This window comes from Euprymna scolopes, chromosome 15 (assembly GCF_053919585.1).
Source record: "Euprymna scolopes isolate OS-2025 chromosome 15, ASM5391958v1, whole genome shotgun sequence".
Classification (NCBI taxonomy): Eukaryota; Metazoa; Mollusca; class Cephalopoda; order Sepiida; family Sepiolidae; genus Euprymna; species Euprymna scolopes.
The window spans coordinates 5725598-5750346 of record NC_136496.1 but is presented as its reverse complement, the minus strand read 5'-3'; the positions used below and the strand labels follow the sequence as shown (position 1 = coordinate 5750346).

General features: G+C 34.5%; 1 protein-coding gene across 1 annotated transcript in view; it reads right to left on the bottom strand.

Moving 5' to 3' along the window:
* Positions 1 to 2561: 2561 nt before the first annotated feature.
* LOC145293709 (zinc finger C3HC-type protein 1-like) overlaps positions 2562 to 24749 on the bottom strand; it is a 48731-nt gene continuing 26543 nt past the window's right edge. Inside the window, exons 7-9 of the mRNA XM_080140139.1 lie at positions 14619 to 14799; positions 8751 to 9026; positions 2562 to 5172 (exon numbers count right to left, since the gene is read on the bottom strand). Coding sequence (XP_079996265.1) covers positions 4567 to 5172; positions 8751 to 9026; positions 14619 to 14799 — 1063 coding nt within the window. The 3' untranslated portion in view covers positions 2562 to 4566. The remainder of the gene's footprint in view (positions 5173 to 8750; positions 9027 to 14618; positions 14800 to 24749) is intronic.

The following is a 24749-nucleotide window of genomic DNA, read 5'->3' as shown; positions in this document are numbered from 1 at the left end:
ACATGTATATACCTATTAGGTGAGATGACTGTGTAAGGTTTTTGCAACTCTTGAAGGGAGGTGTCGACATCCTCCTGGAATTCCCAAATTGGTCCCCATTTTAATAATAACCAGGCTCATCATTGCTTAACTTTGGTGATCTGATGGGAACCAGTGTGTCAACCTGATTATGCCGTATTCATAAACTTGAACTTAATATATAAGGGATTTCGACTGGCGAAACAAATTTGATTTGGTTTTTAACCAGTAAAAAAAAACTGAACAAAAAAAAAATTACCGATTGGCAGGCATAAGTCAATAATATCTGACCAGCAAGACCCCTCAAAAAGATATTCTCTTTGTTTGGAAAATAAATATCTCACTGAATGAGAAAAGTTTCGTTGGGATTGTCTTTGTGAGAAAAACAATATCCAGGGTTATTTGCAGCTAAGCTCCAGGAACGGAGACAGTCTTAAGTAGATGTCTGGAACAACTAACTCTGGGGCAAATGAACAGTGACCTCTATAAAAGGGTTAGAACCAGCCATGGGCAAAAAGATCCTATGAGAATAGAAAGAGAGGCTGTTATAGTCAATCCCCCTGGAAGAGGAGAAGGGAGAGTGGAAGCTGAACATTGGAGATCAACCAGTCAGTTCTGGTGAGAGCCACTGAGGCAGTTTAAGCGAGTGTTGCTTCTCTGGTTAATTTGTTCCCTTCAGGGTTCTCAGTCAGAAAACTGCAATGGGACTTAGGTGTGTCAATTTGTTCAAGCAAAGATTTAATACTGCACGTCTATCATTCATCTAATTAGATGGGTACAATTTGTAAACTAAAAAAAATTATTAGATATCTATTATCTATACATATATGAAGGGCAAAATGTGTGTGTGTGTGTGTTTGTATGTCTCGCAAAAACTTTCAACACACATGACGGATCCTCACGAGATCCGTATCATTTTCAAGCTCAATCCTTCGGATGACAAATATTGAAAATTTGGCCAAAAACATTCATTCCTTCACGCTCAATTGGGCAGTTTTTTACAAGGAGGATGGGGGGTCGCTTTTTTTCCGTCAACATTTTCACAAGTCATCATTTCTTTTGGATTGACTACGCTTGATTTCAACGCTCTCAACTTCCGGTTGCGCGATGGAGACACCAGCTAAGATGTTAAGGTTTTTTTTTCTCCTTCGTGTTATGGGTAGAGCCTACTGGCCTACTGCCACTTTTTTTTTTTTAAACAACACCTCTCTCGACCCAGGCTGTCTAATGTTATTTTGATCCCGCCCCATACACTTTCTTTTTTTTTTTTAAACAACACCTTTCTCAACCCGGGCTGTCTACTGTTATTTTGATCCCCCCACCCCAACTTTTTTTTTTTTTTTTTTTAAACAACACCTCTCTCAACCCAGGCTGTCTACTGTTATTGTCATACTTTTAGCAAGATAAGACGTTCGTAATTATATGATGGGATAATAAAGGAAGATAAAAAAAAAATGTGTTTGTTGTCGAGATGTACAAACATTTTAAATGCTTATGACTACAGGGAGCATCACACCAAAAAATTGCAGGATTTACAAAAAAAAAAACAAAAAAAAAACTAATCCATAAACCTGACACAAGCACCACCACTAGGAAAAAAATCAAAAATAAAGAAATATCTTTATGATGTATGACTCCTTAATGGAAAGAAAATATCATACACCAAAAATCATGTAAATTAATCAACTAATTTTATTTTAAATAAAGAAAATCATTTTTAAGCAATTAATGGGAATTCATAGGCATTACGGTGATTTGCAACTTTATTTCTGAAAAGTGTTTAATGGAGAGTTAACCAGTGATGAATTTGTGTTTTTCCAATGCCCCAGCTCCACCCCATATTAAGAAAGGATTTCTAAAATCTCACAAGTTTGAATTACTTGGTATTGAGAGATCATTGCTTAACCATAAGATTTGATTCTCTTATTTTTTAAAAATAAAACTAGGGTAAAATTTTACTTTCTTATAGAAAAATATATTTTTTTTGTAGATTCCGATGTGCTTTAAAAGAATATGATAACTGTTCCCGTCGCAAATTTATCATTTGCAAGGTATTAATCCCTAAACCCTGGGACTATTTTCTACCATTTAACAGCCTTCATTTATGCTCACATATGGTAGAAGCATAAATGAAGGCTATTAAATGTGCATTCGCGTGCACATTTGCGTACGAAACTGCTTTCTCACATAGTGTAGTAATCTTTGGCGGACAAGTTAAAATTAGATGAAAAAGAAAAGTACTTGGGGGGAGGTATGGCACAATCACGTTGACACACCGGTTAAGCAACGTTGAGCCTGGCTAGTACCAGATAGGTGACCATTTGGGAAGGTCAGGCGCTGTATGTACCTTTTGGAAAGGTTGAGCATGCGGCCAGCACCCTCACCCCGAAAAAAGAACTCCTTGCTACAAAAGCATCTACAAAGTTGTGGATGGCTTATGCCAGCTCAAGACTATGGATGAATGGACTTGGGAGGGGGGTGAGGCAGAATATGTCAGAAAGACATTTGTTTTTTGTTTTTTTTTCAGAACATAGAATTTTCAATTTTTTTTATTTTCTGTGGCCGACAAAACCCCCCCAAAAAAAGTAAATAAATACATTGTAGCACTTTTTTTTGGCAGGGAAATAATGTCGGAATAGTTTAACATTTCACAAGAATTCTGTGTTTACATTAGGGGGGGGGGGGGCGAAGGACACAGAATTTTTGTGAAATGCTAAACAGTACTACTGCATTTTTGTTACCATTTTTCTGTGAGTTTGACCCAAACCCACACCTAAATATAAACACAGAATGCTTGTGAAATGTTAAACCATTCCGACAGTATCCCCCCCCCCCCCAATTTTTTTTTGAAAATTCTGTTCTGGAAAAAAAAAAAAAAAGTCTTTGCAACATTATCCCCCCCCTTCCCAAGTGTTTTTCTTTTTCTTCTTTTTTTATCTAATTTTAAATTGTCCGCCTAAGATTACTACACTATGTGAGAAGGCAGTTTGGTATGTGAATGCCCATTTAACAGCCTTCATTTATGCACTCGCGCATAGCATAAACGAAGGCTGTTAAATGGTGGAAAATAATTCCAGGGTTCAGGGGTTAATACAATGGAAACGGTTATCATATTCTTTTAAAAAACACCGAAATCTACAAAAAAGTATTTTTCTATACGAATGTGAAACAGGTCGTAAAGAAAAATAATACCAAAAGTACTTGACCAATGTACATAATATTTGGTGTACAGCATTTTTTCTTTATTTTTCTTTTTTTAAGGGAGGGGTGGGGGGTGGGGGTTTAGGGCCTTGCACTAAAAATGATAATGGATGGTGGAAGAGTGTGTGTGAAAAAATGATTGGTGGAAGGTGAAGTAGTGTGTGTGTGTGTGTGTGTGTAGAGTGGTGGGGGTTGATAGTAAAGAATTACAATTAGTTCATATTATTTCCGTACCAATTTGTTTGACCTATGCAAAAAGAGGTCCACTTTCTCCACACCAAAACTGTCAGACCGGCACCAAAATTACACCAGAAATAAAACATCTTTCAATAAGAAAGTTTCGATTAAGTTCTCAGACATCCAGATTGAAAAATTTTTAAATGCATTCTTCAACATGATAAAGTATGTTTTGTTTTTTGTTGCATAATTTGGTTCATTATCCGTAGGAAAACGTAAAATCCAAACAGGAGGTGGAAGGAAGTGGAATCGTCGTAACCTACTGTGGTAATACATTTCTGAAATTTTGAGATGAGGATTGATAAGTTGAATTTTTCAGACTACTGTTCTCATATTGAGTGTTATTTGCACAACATTTCAGTCAATGTAACCGGTGTATCCTGTCGAATTTGAGATCTGTATAGAACTCTGAAAGAAACTGCTTATTTAATGCATAGAGATAGCATGCTCTCCTTCTGTCGGCCATGACCAAGTAAAAGTCTTGAGTAATTCGCAATTGTATTTTTAGTGTCATCCTCATGCAAGTGATACAAAAAAAATAAAATTGCAAATTAAGGACTTCTATCTCGTCATGGCTGACGGAACAAGAGCGCAAGCTAACCTTATAAATTAAATAAAGGGTGTCATTCGAAATTCTATGCAAATTCCAGGGTTCGACAAGATACCCTTGAAGAAGGTCGAAGGTTACATCAACCGGAATGTTATGCAAATGACACTAAAGAGAAGACTAGTAGTCGAAGAATCCAATACGACTGTTGTAGAAAGGCCAAACAAATTTATTGTTTGACTTTGGCTACCAGGATTCAGATGGATCCGACAGATAAAGGGTTGTGTGAAAGGGTAAACATGTATGAAATAGATTTCTTGAAAAATTTTATAGAAATTATTTACAAAAGTTGAATATCAAATTAGGCGGCGTTTTGTTGCATGTTGGTGGATGCATGCGCTCTTTATCTGCTCTCGTTAAGATCATTTGTAACAATCTTAAGAGCATTAATACTGTGAAGAAAAAAAAAAAAAACTCTCGTAAAAATAAAGCCACCTCCCTGCACCTCTTCCCCATGAAATAAAAAATGAATATTAAAAAAATAAAATGCATTTTAGCGATTCTTATTTGGTCGATCGCCACTTTTGTTGGCAAGCTCTCTGGGCGTTTGTCCGTGTGACAACACCTTTATGTTCGGGTAGGGTCGGTGTGCTACCAGGCGAGTTGCTACCTTGTGTGCTGTTGCTACGTGTGGCCATCGGACTTGTTTGCTGATGTGAGGTTGACCGAGTTGCTGCTCTTCCTTGTGTGGGAGTGGTGGTGCTGGCTGCAGCTGCTCGAGGACTGCCAGCTTTCCCAGAAGGCGACACAGTTTTTGATGGAGTCTTGTTTGCGGTTGACGCTGAAGCAGGAGGTGAAGGGGTCGACTTTTGCATGAGGATTGGCGTGAGGATCTTGGCTGTCCTTGTCATTTGAGGAGTTGATGGGGTTGGTGGCGTGGTCGCAGCAGAAAGTGGCGAACGGGTTACCTTCCTACTGATGGTTGACATTGCTTTCGCAAGAAGGTCTTCGGTTGTCAGTGACGTTGATGATTTGTTGGATGAGCTGCTGGCATCTTTATCATTTCCGAGTGCTTTTACTTCAAACAATGACTTTGATGGTGGAGGTTCTGGTGATGACCACAAATTTAATAAACTTCGAACGTGACGCAGTCGATCAAAAGGTGATGTCTAAAATAAAAAAAAATTTTTTAAATAAATAAAAAAAAAATAAGAAAAAAAAAAAATTAAAAAAAAAAAAATAAATAAAAACATTTATATAAACTAGCAACATCTTTCATCTGTAATATATCGCTGCTGGACGTTCAGCATGAATGAAGACCCCCCCCCACCCCCGATATTATTGTACCTATTTACAATGCCTCCCCACGGGACAGAGTTAGACACCAGGGTCGTTTTTTAACGTGGAGAAAAGGTACAAAAATAAAAATCGTCTCAGTCGTGAAGGATTTCTCCTCCACTGAAAGAGAACGAGAAATGGAAGTGCCGCATCTGAAGAACAGATACTACACTTTGATCTTGACCAAAAGGCCAAGTAAGCTAACGTGAATGAAAACCCCTTCCCATCCCCACCCCACGATATTATTGTAGCCCTTTTGTTAAAACTGTAGAAATATTTAGCCAAGTAATCTGATTAATGTAGTGCCAGAATATATCTTGTTATTATGGTTTATCTCTAATATCCTTATAGGAATCTGTGACATGGTTCAATTGTATGAACACTCAACACAAATAGAAATCCTACAATTTCATATCATCTTTAGACAGAACAGATACTACCCTTAGATGCCAGTTAGAAGACCAAGAAGGTATATTTTAGTTTCAGATACCACCCAAATGCAACATATTTTTTTTTTTTATTCAATTTTTTTTTCACATTGTGTTTTCAGTGATCAGGAGATCATATTTATTAAAAAGGAGGATAGAAGGTGATAATATGCTACGAACATTAAATTAACGTAGCTATTTACTAATTGAATGTTCGCAGTATGTTATATCACTTTCTATCCTCCGTTTCAATAGGATCTCCCGATCAAATAATTTATAATCTGGAAACTGTGACACAATGCACGTACGTTAAAGGTACTATGGTATTAATTTATATGAATTGCTGAGGATAGCATTTTAGTTTTGAATTTTTATTGATTTGTACATGTTTAAACTAAAACAGAAAAAGAAACAAAATTTTACTTTTTAATTTTTTTTTTTTTTTTTTTTTTTTTTACAAGGAAGTCACCACTTATCAAGGCCCAGAGGCCACTCAGACATAAGGGTTATTGCGCGTACAGTAATCAATGGGATAATATCGTAGTAATCACTAGTAATGGAGATCTGATAAAGTGTCTTACTTAAGGGGGTGGTTCAACAGGAATTTGTTTATGTTGGACTTGAAGACATTCAAGTTGTAGTCAGGTATGTCTTCTCCCCCACACATCTTTCACATTACCAGTTGTTTAGACCAAGCTAAGTAATTTAACCGGAAGTACTTTTGAATGTTTTCAGAGTTGTTAAAAATAGATTTGCAATTTGCAGAAACACAAACAGCGCACATCTAGAATAAATCTCATTTTTTGCATTTGTGTAGTCATTTCCCGGAGATCAAAATTGTGCTGGGAAAAATACCGTTACACATAAAGCAATAAAATTTTATGAATAGTATGTTTTTTAACAAGGTGAACATATTTCAAGAAAATTATTTTTAGAAAATTTTTTGGCATTTCTTCATTGTAATAGCGAATTTTAAAATATTGAATTTCAATTTTTTTTTTTTTTTACACGGGCATCACCACATTATCAAGGCCAAGAGGCCACTCAAGGATAAGGGTTAAAGAGTGTACAGTAGAAATTGGACAACATAGTAATCATTAGTAATGAAAATTCAGTAAATTTGATAACTTATATGGAATGGCTCATCAAGAACTTATTTACGTTAGACTTGAACACAACCATATTGTAGTCAGCCGGAAAGCAGGAAAACGGAAGACAATTCCACAGGCGTGCAGTTCTAAGAAAGAAGCTTTGTTCATGGAATCTACGTTTAGGTTTAGGCACAGATAAAGAGTGGGGGGAATTATTGATAGTGTTTTCAGCTAGACGAGTGTTTCTTGTGAAAGTTAGGTGAGGGGGGACCATATACTGAAGCTCAGTCGAACACTTTCCATGAAAATAACGATACATCAAAGACAAACTCGCAACATCAACATTTCTTCTGTGAGATAGAGGTTGCAAGGAAGAGAAAAGGACATCTCCTACGAGGCTACGAAGTCTATTTTGAACTCTATCAAGGCAGGATAAGTCCTTTCTAGCAGTTCCTGCCCAGATGTGGCAACAGTATTCCATCCTTGGACGTACCTGGCTCTTATATAGATAGAGAATTGCATCAGCAGTGAGATATCTACCGGATCGATAGAAAGATCCAACCATTTTTCCAGCGGCCTTGGCAACAGATTTGATGTACGTGTTCCATTTAAGATAAGGAGTAATGGTCAAGCCCAGAAGCTTGTCAAAACTTGAGGCCTCCTGAAGACTAGAGCCATTCATTTCAATTGATGCCAGATGCCAATGGTATCTATTTAATTGTCACGTTACAGTAATGAACATATCCAAAAATTATGAAAATCGATAAAGTAGAAAATTAATTATTAACGAAAATAGTTTTCGAAGACGATTAGCAAAAATTGAGTTTTGCTAAAGAAAAATAAACTGGAGAGATTTAAATCAGAACAAAGGGAGGTAATTATTTAATAAAAACGGAAATCTTTGGCCAATTTAGCAAAACTCAATTTCCATAATTGTCTTTCAAACTGTTTTTATTAACAATTAATTTTCTACACTATCGTTTTTCATAATTTTTGGATATATTCATTACTGCGGCAGGACAAATAGATCATCATTTTACTCCATCTCGACGTCCATCGTCGGACAGTGACCAAAACATCCCTCAGGTTCACATTGGAGCATGCCTCGCTTAGGAAACAGTCTGTTAGGATGTGTGCGATAGTCTGCACATTGGCATCACAGTGATACCGAGCGTCCTGTACATAGCCTCACTAGCGCAGCTTGTCTTGTATTTTCGCAACTAGTGAATACCATTGGTATTACTTGAAATTCAATACAGAGTGTTCCAAAAGTCTACATCACATTTCAAGTACTCATATCTGCTTAACTATAAATAATAGTAAGATGAAAATGGTGTCATTTTAAAGTTAAATGCATTAAGTTTTTTGTAATTTTGCTATTGAGTTTTTCATTTCTGTTCAAATTCAGTAATGGCGTTCACTCAACCAAAAAAAGGTTTTTGTGAGCTTGAATTTGCAAAAACTGAATCATGGACACTTGTTCAATGTGCATTTTTTAAAAAAGATCTCACACCCTGCGATCTTTGGGGGGGGGGGTGAAAGGTATGGTCTCTGTATCTCCCATTCCAAGAGACGTGGATGAACTGAAAGCCCGAATAACAGAAGCTGCTGCACCCATTGACAACGCAATGCTGGGTCGCATTTGGCAAGAATTAAACTTGATGTGTATCGTGTGACCAATGGTGCTCATCTTTGAACATTCCATGAAAAACTTGAGATTACAAGCTTTCTGAACATACCAGATGCGTTTTTATATCCTTAATAGTTTTCGAGATATTCAATGTCAAAATGTGCCCAAGACTTTTGGAGCATTCTGTATTTGGATTTTCGAATTTCATTCTTATAACAAAGAAATACGACGAAATTGTTTTTAAAATATTTTTTACAAACCTTTTTTGGTTCGTTTGGATCGAAAATGTTGAAGTGCGTTGATAAAATATTGCACGATTCTTCCCATACTGCAACCAATTTCTTTGAATGCGGTGAAGTGATGCTCTCTCCATTGCAGCTGCTGTCAGCGACAACTGCAGCATCCTGACTACTGTACGCTTCATTGAGGAGGTTAATTTCCATATCTAATTCAGCTGCGACTCGACAAGCTTCCACGTTGATCCAAGGACACCAGTTACGATGCTCATTAACCGGATCCAGCATCTCCTTGACACTCTTCAGACAAAAGGAAAAAAACAAAAAAGGTGTTGAAGAAAAATTAAACAAAGGGTAATTAACATTTAATGCTAGTAAGACTAAGCTGCTCCCTTTTAGTAATTACAAGACGACTCTCCAGCCACCGAAATCCATGAAAAATAACACCTAACCTGATAATTTTTCCTTCAAACTCCTCGGCCTAACATTTGCAAGCAATATGAACTCGAACAAATACATTGAGGACATTGTATCTACCACTAACCTCTCCCTCTTGGATAGCGTCCAAAAAAGAGTTTTCAATCTAATACGTCCCCCTTTGTCAACTAAACTCCAACCCCTGTCCTATTGCCGTAATGTTGCATCTCTGTGCCTGTTTTAAAAATATTTTAATGGAATGTACTCTGATGAACTTGCTGCATTTGTGCCCCCTCGACGTACATATCCCTGAAAAACCCGCTTAGCAGCAAAATCTCACCCCTTCACTGTCGAGGTCCTTAAATGCCAGAACGCTTTCTACTCTAATAGTTTCTTCTCTTGAACAGCTAGACTTTGGAATTCCCTTCCTGTTACCAGCTTCCCTGACTGTACGGATGCGCAAGAGTTTAAATGTAATGTAAACCAACACCTTATTAACCTTTCTTAGGCATGTCCCAAATGGTAGCCCTTTTTATGTCCAAGTATGTCTTGTGTGGGGGTGAACATGAGTTAAAAAAAATAAAACAAAATAAAAAGATTAGAAATTTTAATGTCTGTTTTTTTATGAAGATTGTGTTATGCTAATGAGAGAAGATTAGTTTTTTTTTGTTTTTGCTTTTCAATATCGTCTGTTCAATTAATTTAAAAACATCTTTTTCTTCAAGCCAACAAATCACTTACTTCAATATTAAAGATAAAACTGTTACACATAAAATTTTTTGTGGAGTTATTTTCATAATTATTTTTAAATCGGATTTTTAAAAATCAATTCTTACATTTTTAAAAAGAAAGAAATCTAGAACAAATATGTGTAAAATAAATATGTGTTTATTAGGTATTTTTTGTTTCTTTCAGATTTGTTAAAACTGGGAAATGGTCGCTACCCCATGAATCTTCTAGAACCTTCCAGTCATAGTCCATGAAGATAGTGGAAGTCACACAATGATAAATCTAGTGCTGAAGCGGGATGAAGGTATGTGTGTTTTTTTTTTATTATTATTATTCACTATTCACCCAAACCAAAGCACAATGCCACTTTGAAGTAGGGGGTTACTATCTGGGACATAAGTTGCAGGGGCATTATGAAGGGAGATGAGTAGAAAGATGTTTGTTCACATTACACTTGAACTTCTGCATGTCAGTACAGTTGGGAAAGCAGAATCCCGGAAGGGAGTTCCAAAGTCTAGCAGTTCTGGGGAAAAAAACTATTGGAGTAGAAGGCTTTCTTACACCTAGGGATCTCTACTGTGAAGGGGTGTGACTTAACTGCTTGTCAGGTTTGTCGGGGTATTCACGTTGAGGGGGTACAAATGTTTGTAGTTCGTCAAAGCATTCACCATGAAAGTACTTGTAAAACAGGCAGAGGGATGCAACATTTCGTGGATGGGACAGAGGCTGAAGCCTAGATGACAGTTCAGGACCTATCAGGTTGGCGACTCTCTTTTGAACCCTGTCCAGGAGTGAGAGACAAGCAACAGATGTACCAGCCCAAATGTGACAACAACTCCATACATGGGCGAATGGTGGCCTTATACAGGTACAGGATACTTTCAAGCATAAGTAGTTTTCTAGCACGGTAAAGAGAGCCCACCTTTCTTGCAGCAGCCTTGGCAATGCTCTCAATGTATCTATTCCAGTTCATGTTCCCAGTAAATGTTAGGCCGATGAGTTTAAAGAAAGTACTTTCGGATAATGTGTTCTTGGTCATTGCTATTGGTGGTAGAGAAGGTTTCTTGTAATTATTGAAGGAAACAAGCTTAGTCTTGGCAGCATTAAATGTGACCATCCATTTTTGTCCCCATTCAACTATAGATTGGAGGTCATCCTCTAGTGTTTCTGCCATTTCCTTAGATATATGTTCATTTGTTTTCCCCTCATACCTGTTATAGAGAGTGGTGTCATCAGCAAATATACCCATAGGGAGGTCATTTATGAATATCAAGAATAATAAGGGTCCTAGGATAGACCCTTGAGGTACTTCCGCATTTATATCATATTGTTTAGATGTAAGACCGTCGAGGATAACTTGGATTTTTCTCTTGCTTAGGAAGGATTTAATTACATTATGTATTTTTCCAGTGATACCATGATCTAATTTTCCTTAGGAGACCATCGTGCCATACCCTATCAAAAGCCTTAGATATATCAAGGGCTATCACTCTACCCTCCCGTTTTGTCCAGCGAACTGTATATATGTTCAGAGATTACAGTTAGGACATCTGCCGTTGAACGAGCTTGCCTAAAACCATATTGTTTGTCGGTCAGGAGTTTAGCAGCTGTGAGGTGTTGGACTAGAGCTTGATTAATTAAGGACTCTAATATTTTGGCGAAAAGCGGGAGAAGAGTAATGGGGCAATAATTTAATGGGTCAGTTCTTTTATCAGAATTCTTGAAAACTGGTACCACAGAAGCCATTTTCCAGCAGTCAGGAAAGCAAGATTCGTTAAGGCATGTGTTGAAAAGTTTGGAGAGAACTGGAGCAACCTCAGCGGAGCATTTTTTTAATAGCACCACCAGGATGAAATCGGGTCCACTTGCTTTTGTGGGGGTCTAGGTTTTTTATGATACTCTGTACCTATTGTTTAATATGCACAAGTCATTGTCGTTAATAATTTTTTCAAGATTTTTTTTTCCTTTTTTATCCAAGTACGAAGATCCCCATAAATCGTTGTGACTATTGAAATCACCTAATAGTAAGAAGGATTTTGGTAACAGATTTATTATTTTGTTCAGCTCTGTTTCGTTTATTGGATCCTGGGGTGGGATGTAGATAGTGCAGATATTTATAGTTGTGTAGTGTGGTTGCTGCAGCAATGGCTCGAATATTAGTTTTTAGATCTATTTTGCTTTGTGGAATACTATTTCTAATAAGTATAGATACTCCTCCAGAGGCTCTCTGCTTGGTATTGTGGATGTGATTGTATTGTTTGTAGTTTTTTATATTTATTTTATCTTCAGCTTTAAAAAGGTTTCTTGGAGACAAATGATGGCTGGTTGATGGTTTTTTATAAGTAATAGGTTATTTATGTTAGATTTTAGGCCCCGGCAGTTCCATTGGATGACTTTTTGGGTTATGATTTTATGTATTTATTTTTTTAACTTTTGTTAATCGTTAGTGTCTGTCCATTTACTCAAATCTGTTTTGGATTGAGTCTCTTGGTCTGGAAGTTGAGCATGCTCTGTTTATTTTGGTTTTAATTTCTTTGTTGGTGGTTTGTTTCCTTTTCCTTCATGGGTGCTCTTTGACATCTGTTTTTTTTTTTTTTTTTTTAGCAAGAGGGGTTGTTTCTATGGATGTGAGGTTTTATAGGTCTTTTGAGTTGAGTTTTGGTTTGGGAGTTTTGTTCAGTTTTGTAATCTTTATTTTCAATGTTGATTTGTTTTATAATTCTTTTTAAATTCTTCTACTAGTTCCCTTATTTTATTGCGTAATTTCATGTTTTCAGCTTTGATGGATTTGCTTTTGTGTTTGATTATTTAATCCAGTGGTATGCTGTATGTTTTTTTTATTATTATTTCAGAGTATCAGCTAGGTTACAAGCTTCTTGGAAGGTTATATTTTTGGTATATTTTATTTCCATAATTTCTTTTTCTTCCATTTGTCACATTCTTTTGAGTTTGCACTATGGCCTTTTTCGCAGTTAGTACATTTTGGCTCTTTTTGGCAATCTGTATGGGTCTCGTTTTCATCACACCTCATACATACTGGAGAACGTGTGCAGCGGTCTCGATGGTGTCCGTACCTTTGACAGTTGCAGCATCGGAGGGGGGTTTGGTATGTATGGTTCGGTGTTTATTTTTTTCATAACCTATTTTGATGTTACTTGGAATTTGATAGGTGTTAAAAGTTAGGATGTAGGAGTTTGTATCGATAGTTTCTTTTAATTTGGATTCTTTTTACATTGATAACATTTTGGTTTCTCAAGATAGTTTTGATTTCTTCCAAGGAGAACAGGGATAATTCTGAATTCGTGATCACTCCTTTACTGGTATTCAGCATTTTGTTGGAGTAGATTTTTACTTTTTGGTTGTTAAAAAGTCTCCATTTGAAGATTTCTATGTTTTTGGCTTTCTACTTCCACTAGTAGTATGCAGTTATTTAGTTTCTTGACCATTCTAGGTTTGATGTTTTAAAATATTTTCTCTATTTTGAAGGAAGACACTTTTGTTATTGGTCTTCCTTCGGTTGCTTCTATAATTATAAAATAAGATTTTGATTTAGATTTCGGTTTTGGGATTCTGTTTCTGAATCTGAACTAGATTCATCTGAAACTTCACAATGGTTTCTTTTTTTTAGGCTTTTTATTTGACATTTATATATTTAGATTTTTCATTTCTCCTGCTCCGAATCCACCTTGGAAGTTTGTGTGGGAAATGTTGGGGTGGGAGTGGGGGAACCCATTCGTCCCAACGCAACAAAGATACAGGAGAGGTATACTCATCTTGCTGTTGGACTCAAGCACCCGTGTTTCCTTAGTCTTTTCTAATAGCCTCATTTCTAGAAAAGATGTTAGTTTTCTAGTTATGCTTTATCCACCCTTCAGCAAGTTGATTGACCCAGTGTGAGCAAGTTTTCTTGTGTTGTCTGATTTAGTGCTAGTCATGACCAACTGATGTATTGGATTGGGTTTACCCAACCTCCCGTCTTAGCCCAAGTAAGGGCCAAAGTGGCGTGTTGCATCTCATGTCCTAATAGGACATTGAACATGATCTGCTCAACCACCAGGATCCCGTCCTTAGGTCAACAGGTGACCCCATTGAGGGATTTTTTTACCCTCTGCAGAGGGGCAGTCAGTATATTCTAATGCCCCACTGACAGGGCAAATATACTTGTGATAGAAAGAAAATATCGTATACCAAAAGTCACGCAAATTGATCAAGTAGTTTTATTTTTATATAAGAAAATTAAATTTTTAGCTAAACAAGCAGCTGGAATATCGTGACACCATTTTGAAAACAGGCTGGAAAGAAGGGAGAGAACTGTAAATAATTCAAATTTCATAGATTTTACAAAACCGTTCTTAACACGAGGACATTGGAAAAACACAAATTTGCTTAAAAATGATTTTCTTTATAAAAATAAAACTAATTGATCAATTTACATGATTTTTGGAATACAATATTTTCTTTCCATCACTTGTGTTTTTAATATGGGAAATTGTGGATAAGCACACTTGATTAAAATTAAAATAAGTTAAACTTTAGACAATAAAATTGCATACAGTTAAATTATCAAAGAAAAATAAAATGGTTATGCTGTCAGAAATCAGACTACCCCCCCCCATTATAAAATAAAAAAAAAATAAAAAACAATTTCTTTTAAGTTATAGATAGGTGAAATCCCTGCTGCAAATAGCAAAATTTTATAATTAAAATAAAAATAACAAAAAAAAAAGAATCAAAATTTTGACTTACAAGTTTTATCCGTTTTTCAGGGGGACTGGAAACTTTCTTTCTCTTTCTTGTGTTTGCAGGTTCTGGGGTTTTTGGTACAAAATGTCCATTCACATTCGGAGAGGCAGCCACACGTACAAAATTCCACAAGCCTAAATGACGCTGACAATATTCACATACCAACGAATCACAATTTTTGGTCCTTAAAAAAATAAAACAAATTAATTCAATGTCAAATTCGGCACAAAATTTCTGGACGGCTCGATCCATAAACACGATAAACGCAGTAAACATTAATACATACACAAATACATTAATACATACACAAATACATTACACATACACAAATACATTACACATACACAAATACATTACACATACACAAATACATTACACATACACAAATACATTACACATACACAAATACATTACACATACACAAATACATTACACATACACAAATACATTACACATACACAAATACATTACACATACACAAATACATTACACATACACAAGTAGACTTATATTTTTAGCGGTCAAAAAACATGATTCTAAATAAGTTTCTTTCCTCTCACATTGATTTTAAAGTCAACTAGCTGAACGCCTGGCATTGCCCAGTCATACAATATGTTTAAACATGATATTTTAATTTATGCAGATTGCATACATATTATTATAGAATCAATCCTCTAGTGAATATTATATATGACAAGGAATAATTTGCCTGGTGGACTAATTTGTAAAAAAAAAATAACAAAAAAAAAAAAATAACAAAAAAAAAAATTTGTAAAAAAAAAAAAATAAATAAAAAATTTGTAAAAAAATAAAAATAAAAAAATTGTAAAAAAAAAATTTTAAAAAATTTGTAAAAAAAATAACAAAAAAAAAAATTTGTAAAAAAAAAAAAAAATAACAAAATAAAAAAATAATTATGCTAATGTCGTTAATCAAATTCCGTCTGTTTACAATGTTACGTCAGATGACATTTGGGCTTGATGAATGCCCTGAAAAATTCACTTCTGATTAATGTTTAGTTTTAAAATATGCAAATGAAAAAATGATTTGCAGCGATTTTAAATGTTACCTCTTTTTTTTTTATCGTAAACTGAACTAATTAATAAAGAAAAATTTAAATAAAAATAAAAATGGTGAAGTATACCCAAGCTTGAACAGGGATCATTCGATCTGTAGTTGAATGCTGTACCACTAAGCTATATCTCCAGATGCCAATAAATCTGTTATTTTTTTTTAAGAAATAATTTGCTGAGATTTTATTATCTCCCTTTGCTGGTGTAACGTAATATATTCCTCTGTAAAAATTCTTTTTTATCTATGAGAAAGACTATTTTTAAGATTTAATTTTTTCGATTTTCAATACTTATTGGATGGATTTCTGTACAAAACATATCTAAGAACACTGCCAGACATATAAATTAGCTTTGTGTGAAATTTGCAAAAGATAGGTTCAGGCACACACATAAAATGACTTTTATAGAATAGTAGAGATCTCTTAAAAAAAAAAAAACCCAATTAAAAGCCGCATCCTTATAAAAGTGATGTAATGGAATAATCTAACATCCCTTCATAGATGAAATGAACTATGGATATATTGACCCTCTCGCGTGGCTGAGGCAGAAGGAAAAAAGACAGGAAGAGAATAAGAAAATATGTCGAGTAACTCTTATGTTCCCTTGTAAATAAACCCCTTTGTCTTTCACCCATAACCCTGTGTTTCTTGCTGTATTCTCATTTAAAGTAAGGATATAACAAACGGCGACAGGATTCGAATTCACAAAAAGGAAACTAAGCCAAAAAGATATTGGACAACAAATGGAAAAAAAACTGCACGGAAAAATTCAACAACTGAAAAAAAAAAAAAAGAAAAGAAAAGAGAAATTGACATTTCATGAGACATTGAAAAGAACAATTTTTCTCGAAAAAAAAAGTTGTTTATTTCAAATTTATTTTTATTGCATAAGAAAAAGAACAATTTTCTGGAATAGAAGAAAGTTGTCTACTTCAAATTTCTTTTGTTTCATAAAAAGAAAAAAAAATACGTCAGAAAGGAAAGCACGTATGTATATTGCTGCTGTTGGGTCAATGTTAATTTTGTGTGTGTAACCCCCTCCAAAAACCTTGTCTACAAAAGAATATGTTTTTTTTTTGTGGTTAAAAAAAACAAACTATTCAGTGAATTTATTTAATGCTTATGTACATACTTGTCACAGAACGAAAATGTCATATTCCAAAAATTATGTAGATTGATCAACATATGTAAATTGATCATTGTTGTATGAGTTTTAGCGATTCATGGACATTACAAGGCTGGTTTTAAAATCTTGATAGTTCAAATTGAGTTGTCTCACTTTATTAAACATGACAGATCAAAACACAATGTCTCGCTTCCTCATGAAATTTGATTTTCTTATCTAAAAATATAACTACTTGATCAAGTTACGGAATTTTTTAAATATTACACTTTCATTCCATAATGAGTACGTACATCATAAAGATTTTTCTGTATTTTTGTTTTTTAATTAGGTTGAATTCTGGACTTCGAATAGCATTTGTGAAATCTGCAAATGCACTCATTTCAATAAGTTTTAATAAAAAATGCTGATCACTCTCAGTCAACGTATTAATTTCTACCTTTGTTTATTGCTGCTATTTTTTATGTAAAAAAAGTAACATTTTTATTAAATGTGGAAAAAGTTATTTGATAAACATTCTTCGTCCAACCGAATATTAGAACTGATATTGTTGATAAAAAATGCAAGTGTTAAATTTCTATCACATCTTTTTGTTTTATTACTGTGTTTAAAAAAAAAAAAAAATTTCTTTAACATGGAACAATTAGCCGAGTTTACAAAAACTATACAGTTAGCACTGGCGGCCCAACAAAGCCAGATGGAATTTTTACAAAAAGAACAGTTAAAACAAAATGAAGTATTAAAAACAATATTAATGAAACAAGAAGAAAAAAAGGATCATCGGTTCACTCTGAAAGGAATTGCAAATTCGCTGACAGAATTTTTATATGAACCAACTAATGGCTTAACGTTTCCAGCATATTATCATAGATACAAAAATATTTTTTCCTAACGATGTCAAGCCTAATCGGATGAAGAAAAAATTATTTTACTGTCGCAAAAACTGGGTTCCCATGAAAATACCAAGTATACCAATTTTATACTCCCAAGGAAACCTGAAGATATTTCTTTTAAAGAGACTATAGAAATTTTATCAAACATTTTCGGGGAGCAGAATAGCTTATTTTATACTCGTTATAGGTGTTTAAATATTTTGAAACAAGATGATGAAGACTTTTTATCGCCTATGCTGGGAGAGTAACTGCCCAATGTGAGTTATTTAAGTGGAAAGACCTAAAAGAGGACATGTTTAAATGCTTGATATTTGTGCAAGGGTTAACATCCTCGAAGGATAAAGAGATTCGTTCTAGGATATTATTTATTATGAACCAAGACATAGAAATAACCTTACAGAAAGTTACTGAGGAATGCCAGAAACTGTTAAATTTAAAACAGGATAATACTAGTATCGCATAGAAAAATGTTGACAAAATACAAAGTGTAAAGCAAGGTGACCACTATGTAAAAAATTACTGTAAGACGTATGGAGGAAAGAATCACTTCACAAGAGTGCTACTTCAAAAGCAAAATATACTATAAGTGTGGGCGTAAAGGACACACGTCAACAGTATGCAAAAAGGAGAAATATTGTAAGCCTGAAATAAAGACCATTGATTCTAAAAAAAGAGTCCATGTATGGTAAAAAAAGGAAATATATTGAAGTTAGAATTAATGGCCGGAAAGTAAAGTGTCTTTTGGATACTGGAAGTGACATATCCTTAATTGATGAAACATGGAAGAAAATTGGTTCCCCAAAGCTGCAAAACACAAAGAAAATTGCCAGAGGAATGTCTGGAAATAGATTAAAATTTAAGGGTGAATTTTATACTAATGTGACCCTGAATGAAAATACGGTAAAAACTAAAATGTATGTGATACCCGGAAAAAATTCTAATCTATTTGGTATAGATTTGATGACACTTTTCAATTTATGGGAGAAACCAATAAACTCATTTTGCAAAAGAGTAAATGTGACAGGATCTGAAAGTCTCAAATTGCCAGGAAGATTTGTTGGGGATTTGAAGAATGATTTTAAAAATGTATTTTCTGAACGTCTGGGTTGCTGCACTAAAACGGAAGTGAAATTTGAACTGAAAGATGAAGCGAAACCGGTGTTTAAACCCAAAAGGAAGGTTCCGTATTCAGCATTAGAAACAATTGAGAAAGAATTAAATAGACTTGAAGAAATTGGGTAATAAAAAAAAGTGGACTACTCTGAATGGACATCACCCACAGTTTATGAGAAAAAGAAAAAATCAGGGTACGTGGAGACTTTTCGACGGTACTGAATGATTCCTTAAAGGATCATAATTATCCACTCCCAAACCCTGAGGAAATATTTTATAAGTTAAATGGAGGAAAAATTTCCACAAAAATTGACTTGTCAGAAGCATATTTGCAGGTCAAAGTCTATGAAGATTGTTCTAAATACCTGACAATGAATACTCATAAAGGATTATTTTCCCTAAAACGATTGCCATTTGGGTTGAAAGTAGCACCAAATTTATTCCAACAAATTCTGGATGCCATGTTAGCAGGCTTGGATTTTGCAATGGCTTATTTAGACGACATTTTGATAAGAAGCAAAAATGTTGAAGAACATAAAAACCATATTCGGAAGGTATTCGAGAAAATAGAAAACTACGGATTTAAAGTGGCTCTCAAAAAATGTAATTTTGGTATGGACAAGATTGAATATTTGGGACAAATAATTGATTGGAAAGTAGAAGACCTAACCCAAATAGGACAGAAGCAATTAGAGACATGCCTAGACCAGACAATGTAGTGAAGTTACAGTCATTCTTGAGTTTAGCAAACTACTATAATTCTTATATCCCAAATATGCACAAACTAAGAGCACCATTAAAAGAATTATTGAAGAAGAATAAAAAATGGCTCTGGACAAAAGAATGTGAGGAAGAGTTCCAAAAAATTAAAAGATGTTTGTTGTCGGATCTAGCGTTAGCACATTACGATCCGAAAAAGGATTTAATTGTAGCGGCAGATGCAAGCGAATACGGTTTAGGAGTGGTGCTTCTACACAGAATAGAAGATGGATCTACTAAACCAATTTCTCACGCCTCGAGGGTTTTATTACCTGCTGAAAGAAAGTACAATCAGATGGAAAAAGAGGGTTTGGCGATTGTGTATGCCGTGAGAAAGTTTCATAGATTCATTCATGGAAGATCTTTCGTCTTGGAAACAGACCATAAACCATTACTATTGATTTTTGGTTTAAAAAAAAAAAAAGAAAAAAAAAAGGGATTCCTACTCATATGGCAAATAGATTACAGAAGATATTTAAGCCAAGTACGTCCAAGGATGGAATACTGTTGCCATATCTGGGCAGGAGCTGCTAAAAACAGCCTATCCTGCCTTGACAGAGTACAAAATAGACTTTGTGGCTTAGTGGGGGATGCCCTTTTCTCTACCCTGCAACCTCTCTCCCACAGAAGAGACGTTGCGAGCATATCCTTGTTTTATCGTTATTTCCATGGCAGGTGCTCGTCTGAACTCCAATCTCTGGTCCCCCCTCGCCAATCTTTCACGAAAAACACCCGTCTAGCTGAATCCACTGTGAAAAATTTCCCCCACTCTTTATCTGTGCCTAAATCAAAACGTGGATTCCATGAACAAAGCTTCTTTCTTAGAACTGCATGCCTGTGGAACTCTGTGCCGTCTGCCTGCTTCCCACCGGACTACAACTTGGATGTCTTCAAGTCCAACGTTAACAAATTCCTAATGAACCGCCCCCCTTAAGTAAACACTTCATCAAATCTCCACACTAACGTAATGTACTTGCAATAACCCTTATCCCTGAGTGGCTTCCGGGCCTTGATAAGTGGTGATCACTGTAAAAAAAAGAGATGGAGTATTATTTTGCTCAATTACGATTTCAAAATGAAACACCTAGCATCTAATAAAATTGCACATGCAAATGGTTTGTCGAGATTGATCCCCAGTAAAACTAAATTTGAAGAAACTGTTATAGCAGCACTAAAAGAAGAAAATGAACTAACAGATATATTAATAAATACTGTTAGGGAACTTCCTGTTACACTTGAGGAAATAAAGAAAGCAGCGAAAACAGATAAATATATTAACAAGATAAAAAACAAGTGGGACAAGACGAAAAGAATAGAAAAGGATTAAAAATGTTTCCATTTTCTATGTGTGATGAAACTCTGATGTATGCAGAGAGTGGTAATACCGCAAGTATTACAAAAGAAAATCCTAAAAGGAATTCCACATGGGACATCCTGGAATCTCCAGAATGAAGGCCCTAATGAGAGGATTCACATACTGGCCTGGAATGGATCAGGACATTGAGAAAATGGTGAAATTATGTAAAGGTTGCCAACTAGCCACAAGATCTCCCCCCCCCATACGGATGCAACCTTGGCCTAAAACAGATGTACCCTGGACATGCATCCATATTAATTACGCAGGACCTCTGAAGGGATATTATTATCTAGTAATCGTAGATAGTATGTCAAAATAGCCAGAAATTTTTAAATACAAACACCCTACAGCGGCAAATACAATAAAAGTGCTGGACAAGGTATTTAGTCGGTTCGGAGTTCCGTAAACAATTGTTAGCAATAATGGCACTATGTTCACAGGTCAAGAATTCAAGCACTACTGTGAGGCACTGGCCATTGAACAAATTACAATACCAATGTTTAACCTTTGATCAAACGGATGAGCGAAAAGATTTTTTCGATACTTTTAAACGAGCTTTAAAAAAGAATAACAACATCGACACGGAAGAAAAAAGCATTAAAAAATTCTTAGCAATATATAGGATAACACCAAATCCAAAAACAAATGCTAAATTATCTGCAGCTGAAATTATGTTTGCCAGGAAGGTACGTTCGGTGTTCGACCGGTTAATCCCAAAAGAAAAAGTAAAAACAAGTATCAAGGATAATGTAAGGTACAAGACTTACAATGACGGGGATAAAGTTTTCTTCAAAAGTTATCGGGCAGGGAAGAGTTTTTGGGAAGAAGGCATAATCTCAAGAAGAATTGGGAGAATGGTTTACATTATAAAAGGGCAGACTTTTTTCCACAAAAAACATTAACCAACTGAGACCCATATACATAGAAACAGTCAGAAACTAAGAGTTATCAATGGAAGTGCTATATGATACTTTCCATATACAACCTGTAAAAAAAAAAAAAAAAAAAAGAAAACCTCCAAACAAGGAAGTACCAGTAACTCAGAAATCCAGTCACTCTCCAAAAGTAAAAAATCGGCAAACACAAATGGTGAGGAGAAGTAAAAGGAAAAGGACCAAATTTTTTGGACAAAGTCTAAAAGGGAAAAAAATGGTAGAAACAAAATTTTATGGAAGAATTTAACTTGGGAGGAAGGTGATGTAATGGAATAACCTAACATCCCTTCATAGATGAAATGAACTATGGATATATTGACCCTATCACGTGACTGAGACAGAAGAAAAGAAAAAGACAGGAAGAGAATAAGACAAGATGTCGAGTAACTCTTATGTCACATGTATTCCCTTGTAAATAAACCCCTTTGTCTTTCACCCATAACGCCATGTTTCTTACTGTATTCTTATTTAAAGTAAGGATATAACAAAAAGACATAATTATACGTCATTTGTGTGTGTGATAACATTCATACAACGTGGACTAAACCAGATCCACCCGTATATTAACCACGTTCTCCAGTTCTCCACTAAGCTTTGCGTAACATACCAGATGTAGTTGAGAAGCAGGACGAGAGACCTATTGACAAATACTGGATTTTCAGAAATTTTTTTAGGAAATTAATTATCCCTACTTATAGCACTTTGTGTGTGCGTGTGTGTTGTCGGATCACCAAAGTTAAGCAATGTTGAGCCTGGCTAGTAGTACCAGATGGGTGACCATTTGGGAATTCTAGGCACTGTATGTGCTTTCAGCTTATCTCAGCATCTGTTTCCAGTCGTCCTGACCCTCCACTTGCCACTGGCATTCAACAATGTCGACTCAGGAGAGGTGTGGTTGGAGATTGCGCAACTCTTGCCACAAAAATTCCATGCAAGGATCTTTACAATGGGTATCCATAGTCTGTCAAGACTAAAGGAAGCTACCATATGTGTGTGTGGGTTCATTCTCTATGGATTCCAAAATGACTGGGTCGATTTCTTTGAAATTTCATACAAATGTACTTTATATGTCTAGGAGTGTTCTTATATAGGTTTTGTATTGAAATACTCTCGATAAGTATTGAAAATCGTTAATCAAAAAAAAAAAAAAGAAGACGATTAAAGAAAGAAACAGATGATTTTCATCAAAAAAAAGTCACAAGTGCATTTGAGAAGTTTTATCGCTGCACAAGCTAAAAGGCCTGACGTATAAAATTAACAGTTAGTTCTTTGATAAGACAGGGGCGCGTTCAAAATGAATTTTTCTATTTAGAGCACAATTGAACCATAATACTTATTTAGAGCACAATTAAACCATAATACTTATTTAGAGCACAATTAAACCATAATACTTATTTAGAGCACAATTAAACCATAATACTTATTTAGAGCACAATTAAACCATAATACTTATTTAGAGTACAATTAAACCATAATACTTATTTAGAGCACAATTAAACCATAATACTTATTTAGAGCACAATTAAACCATAATACTTATTTAGAGCACAATTAAACCATAATACTTATTTAGAGTACAATTAAACCATAATACTTATTTAGAGTACAATTAAACCATAATACTTATTTAGAGTACAATTAAACCATAATACTTATTTAGAGTACAATTAAACCATAATACTTATTTAGAGCACAATTAAACCATAATACTTATTTAGAGTACAATTAAACCATAATACTTATTTAGAGCACAATTAAACCATAATACTTATTTAGAGTACAATTAAACCATAATACTTATTTAGAGCACAATTAAACCATAATACTTATTTAGAGCACAATTAAACCATAATACTTATTTAGAGCACAATTAAACCATAATACTTATTTAGAGTACAATTAAACCATAATACTTATTTAGAGTACAATTAAACCATAATACTTATTTAGAGTACAATTAAACCATAATACTTATTTAGAGCACAATTAAACCATAATACTTATTTAGAGTACAATTAAACCATAATACTTATTTAGAGCACAATTAAACCATAATACTTATTTAGAGTACAATTAAACCATAATACTTATTTAGAGCACAATTAAACCATAATACTTATTTAGAGCACAATTAAACCATAATACTTATTTAGAGCACAATTAAACCATAATACTTATTTAGAGTACAATTAAACCATAATACTTATTTAGAGTACAATTAAACCATAATACTTATTTAGAGTACAATTAAACCATAATACTTATTTAGAGTACAATTAAACCATAATACTTATTTAGAGCACAATTAAACCATAATACTTATTTAGAGCACAATTAAACCATAATACTTATTTAGAGCACAATTAAACCATAATACTTATTTAGAGTACAATTAAACCATAATACTTATTTAGAGTACAATTAAACCATAATACTTATTTAGAGCACAATTAAACCATAATACTTATTTAGAGTACAATTAAACCATAATACTTATTTAGAGTACAATTAAACCATAATACTTATTTAGAGTACATTTAAACCATAATACTTGACTTCTACATTCTAAACTTCAAGTGAGTCGATTATATAAAAAGAATTGTATAAAATCAATAGCAGGTTTTCTGCAATGCAATATAGATTAGCATGTATTGTGGACCAACTCACTGCTGGTAAGCGGGCGAAGCTTTTTCCTGGTGCATTGCGTTTGGTCCCTGACTAGAGTAGGTAATCGATTTAATTGAAAAATGGGCAATTTTACTGATTATGATGACAATAAAAATATTGGAAGTGTGAAACATTCAATCTTGAGCAACGTCTGCTAGTTTTATATAAATAGAGATTTTGTCTGTCGATTAGACGCAGTCACTTTTAAACATAAT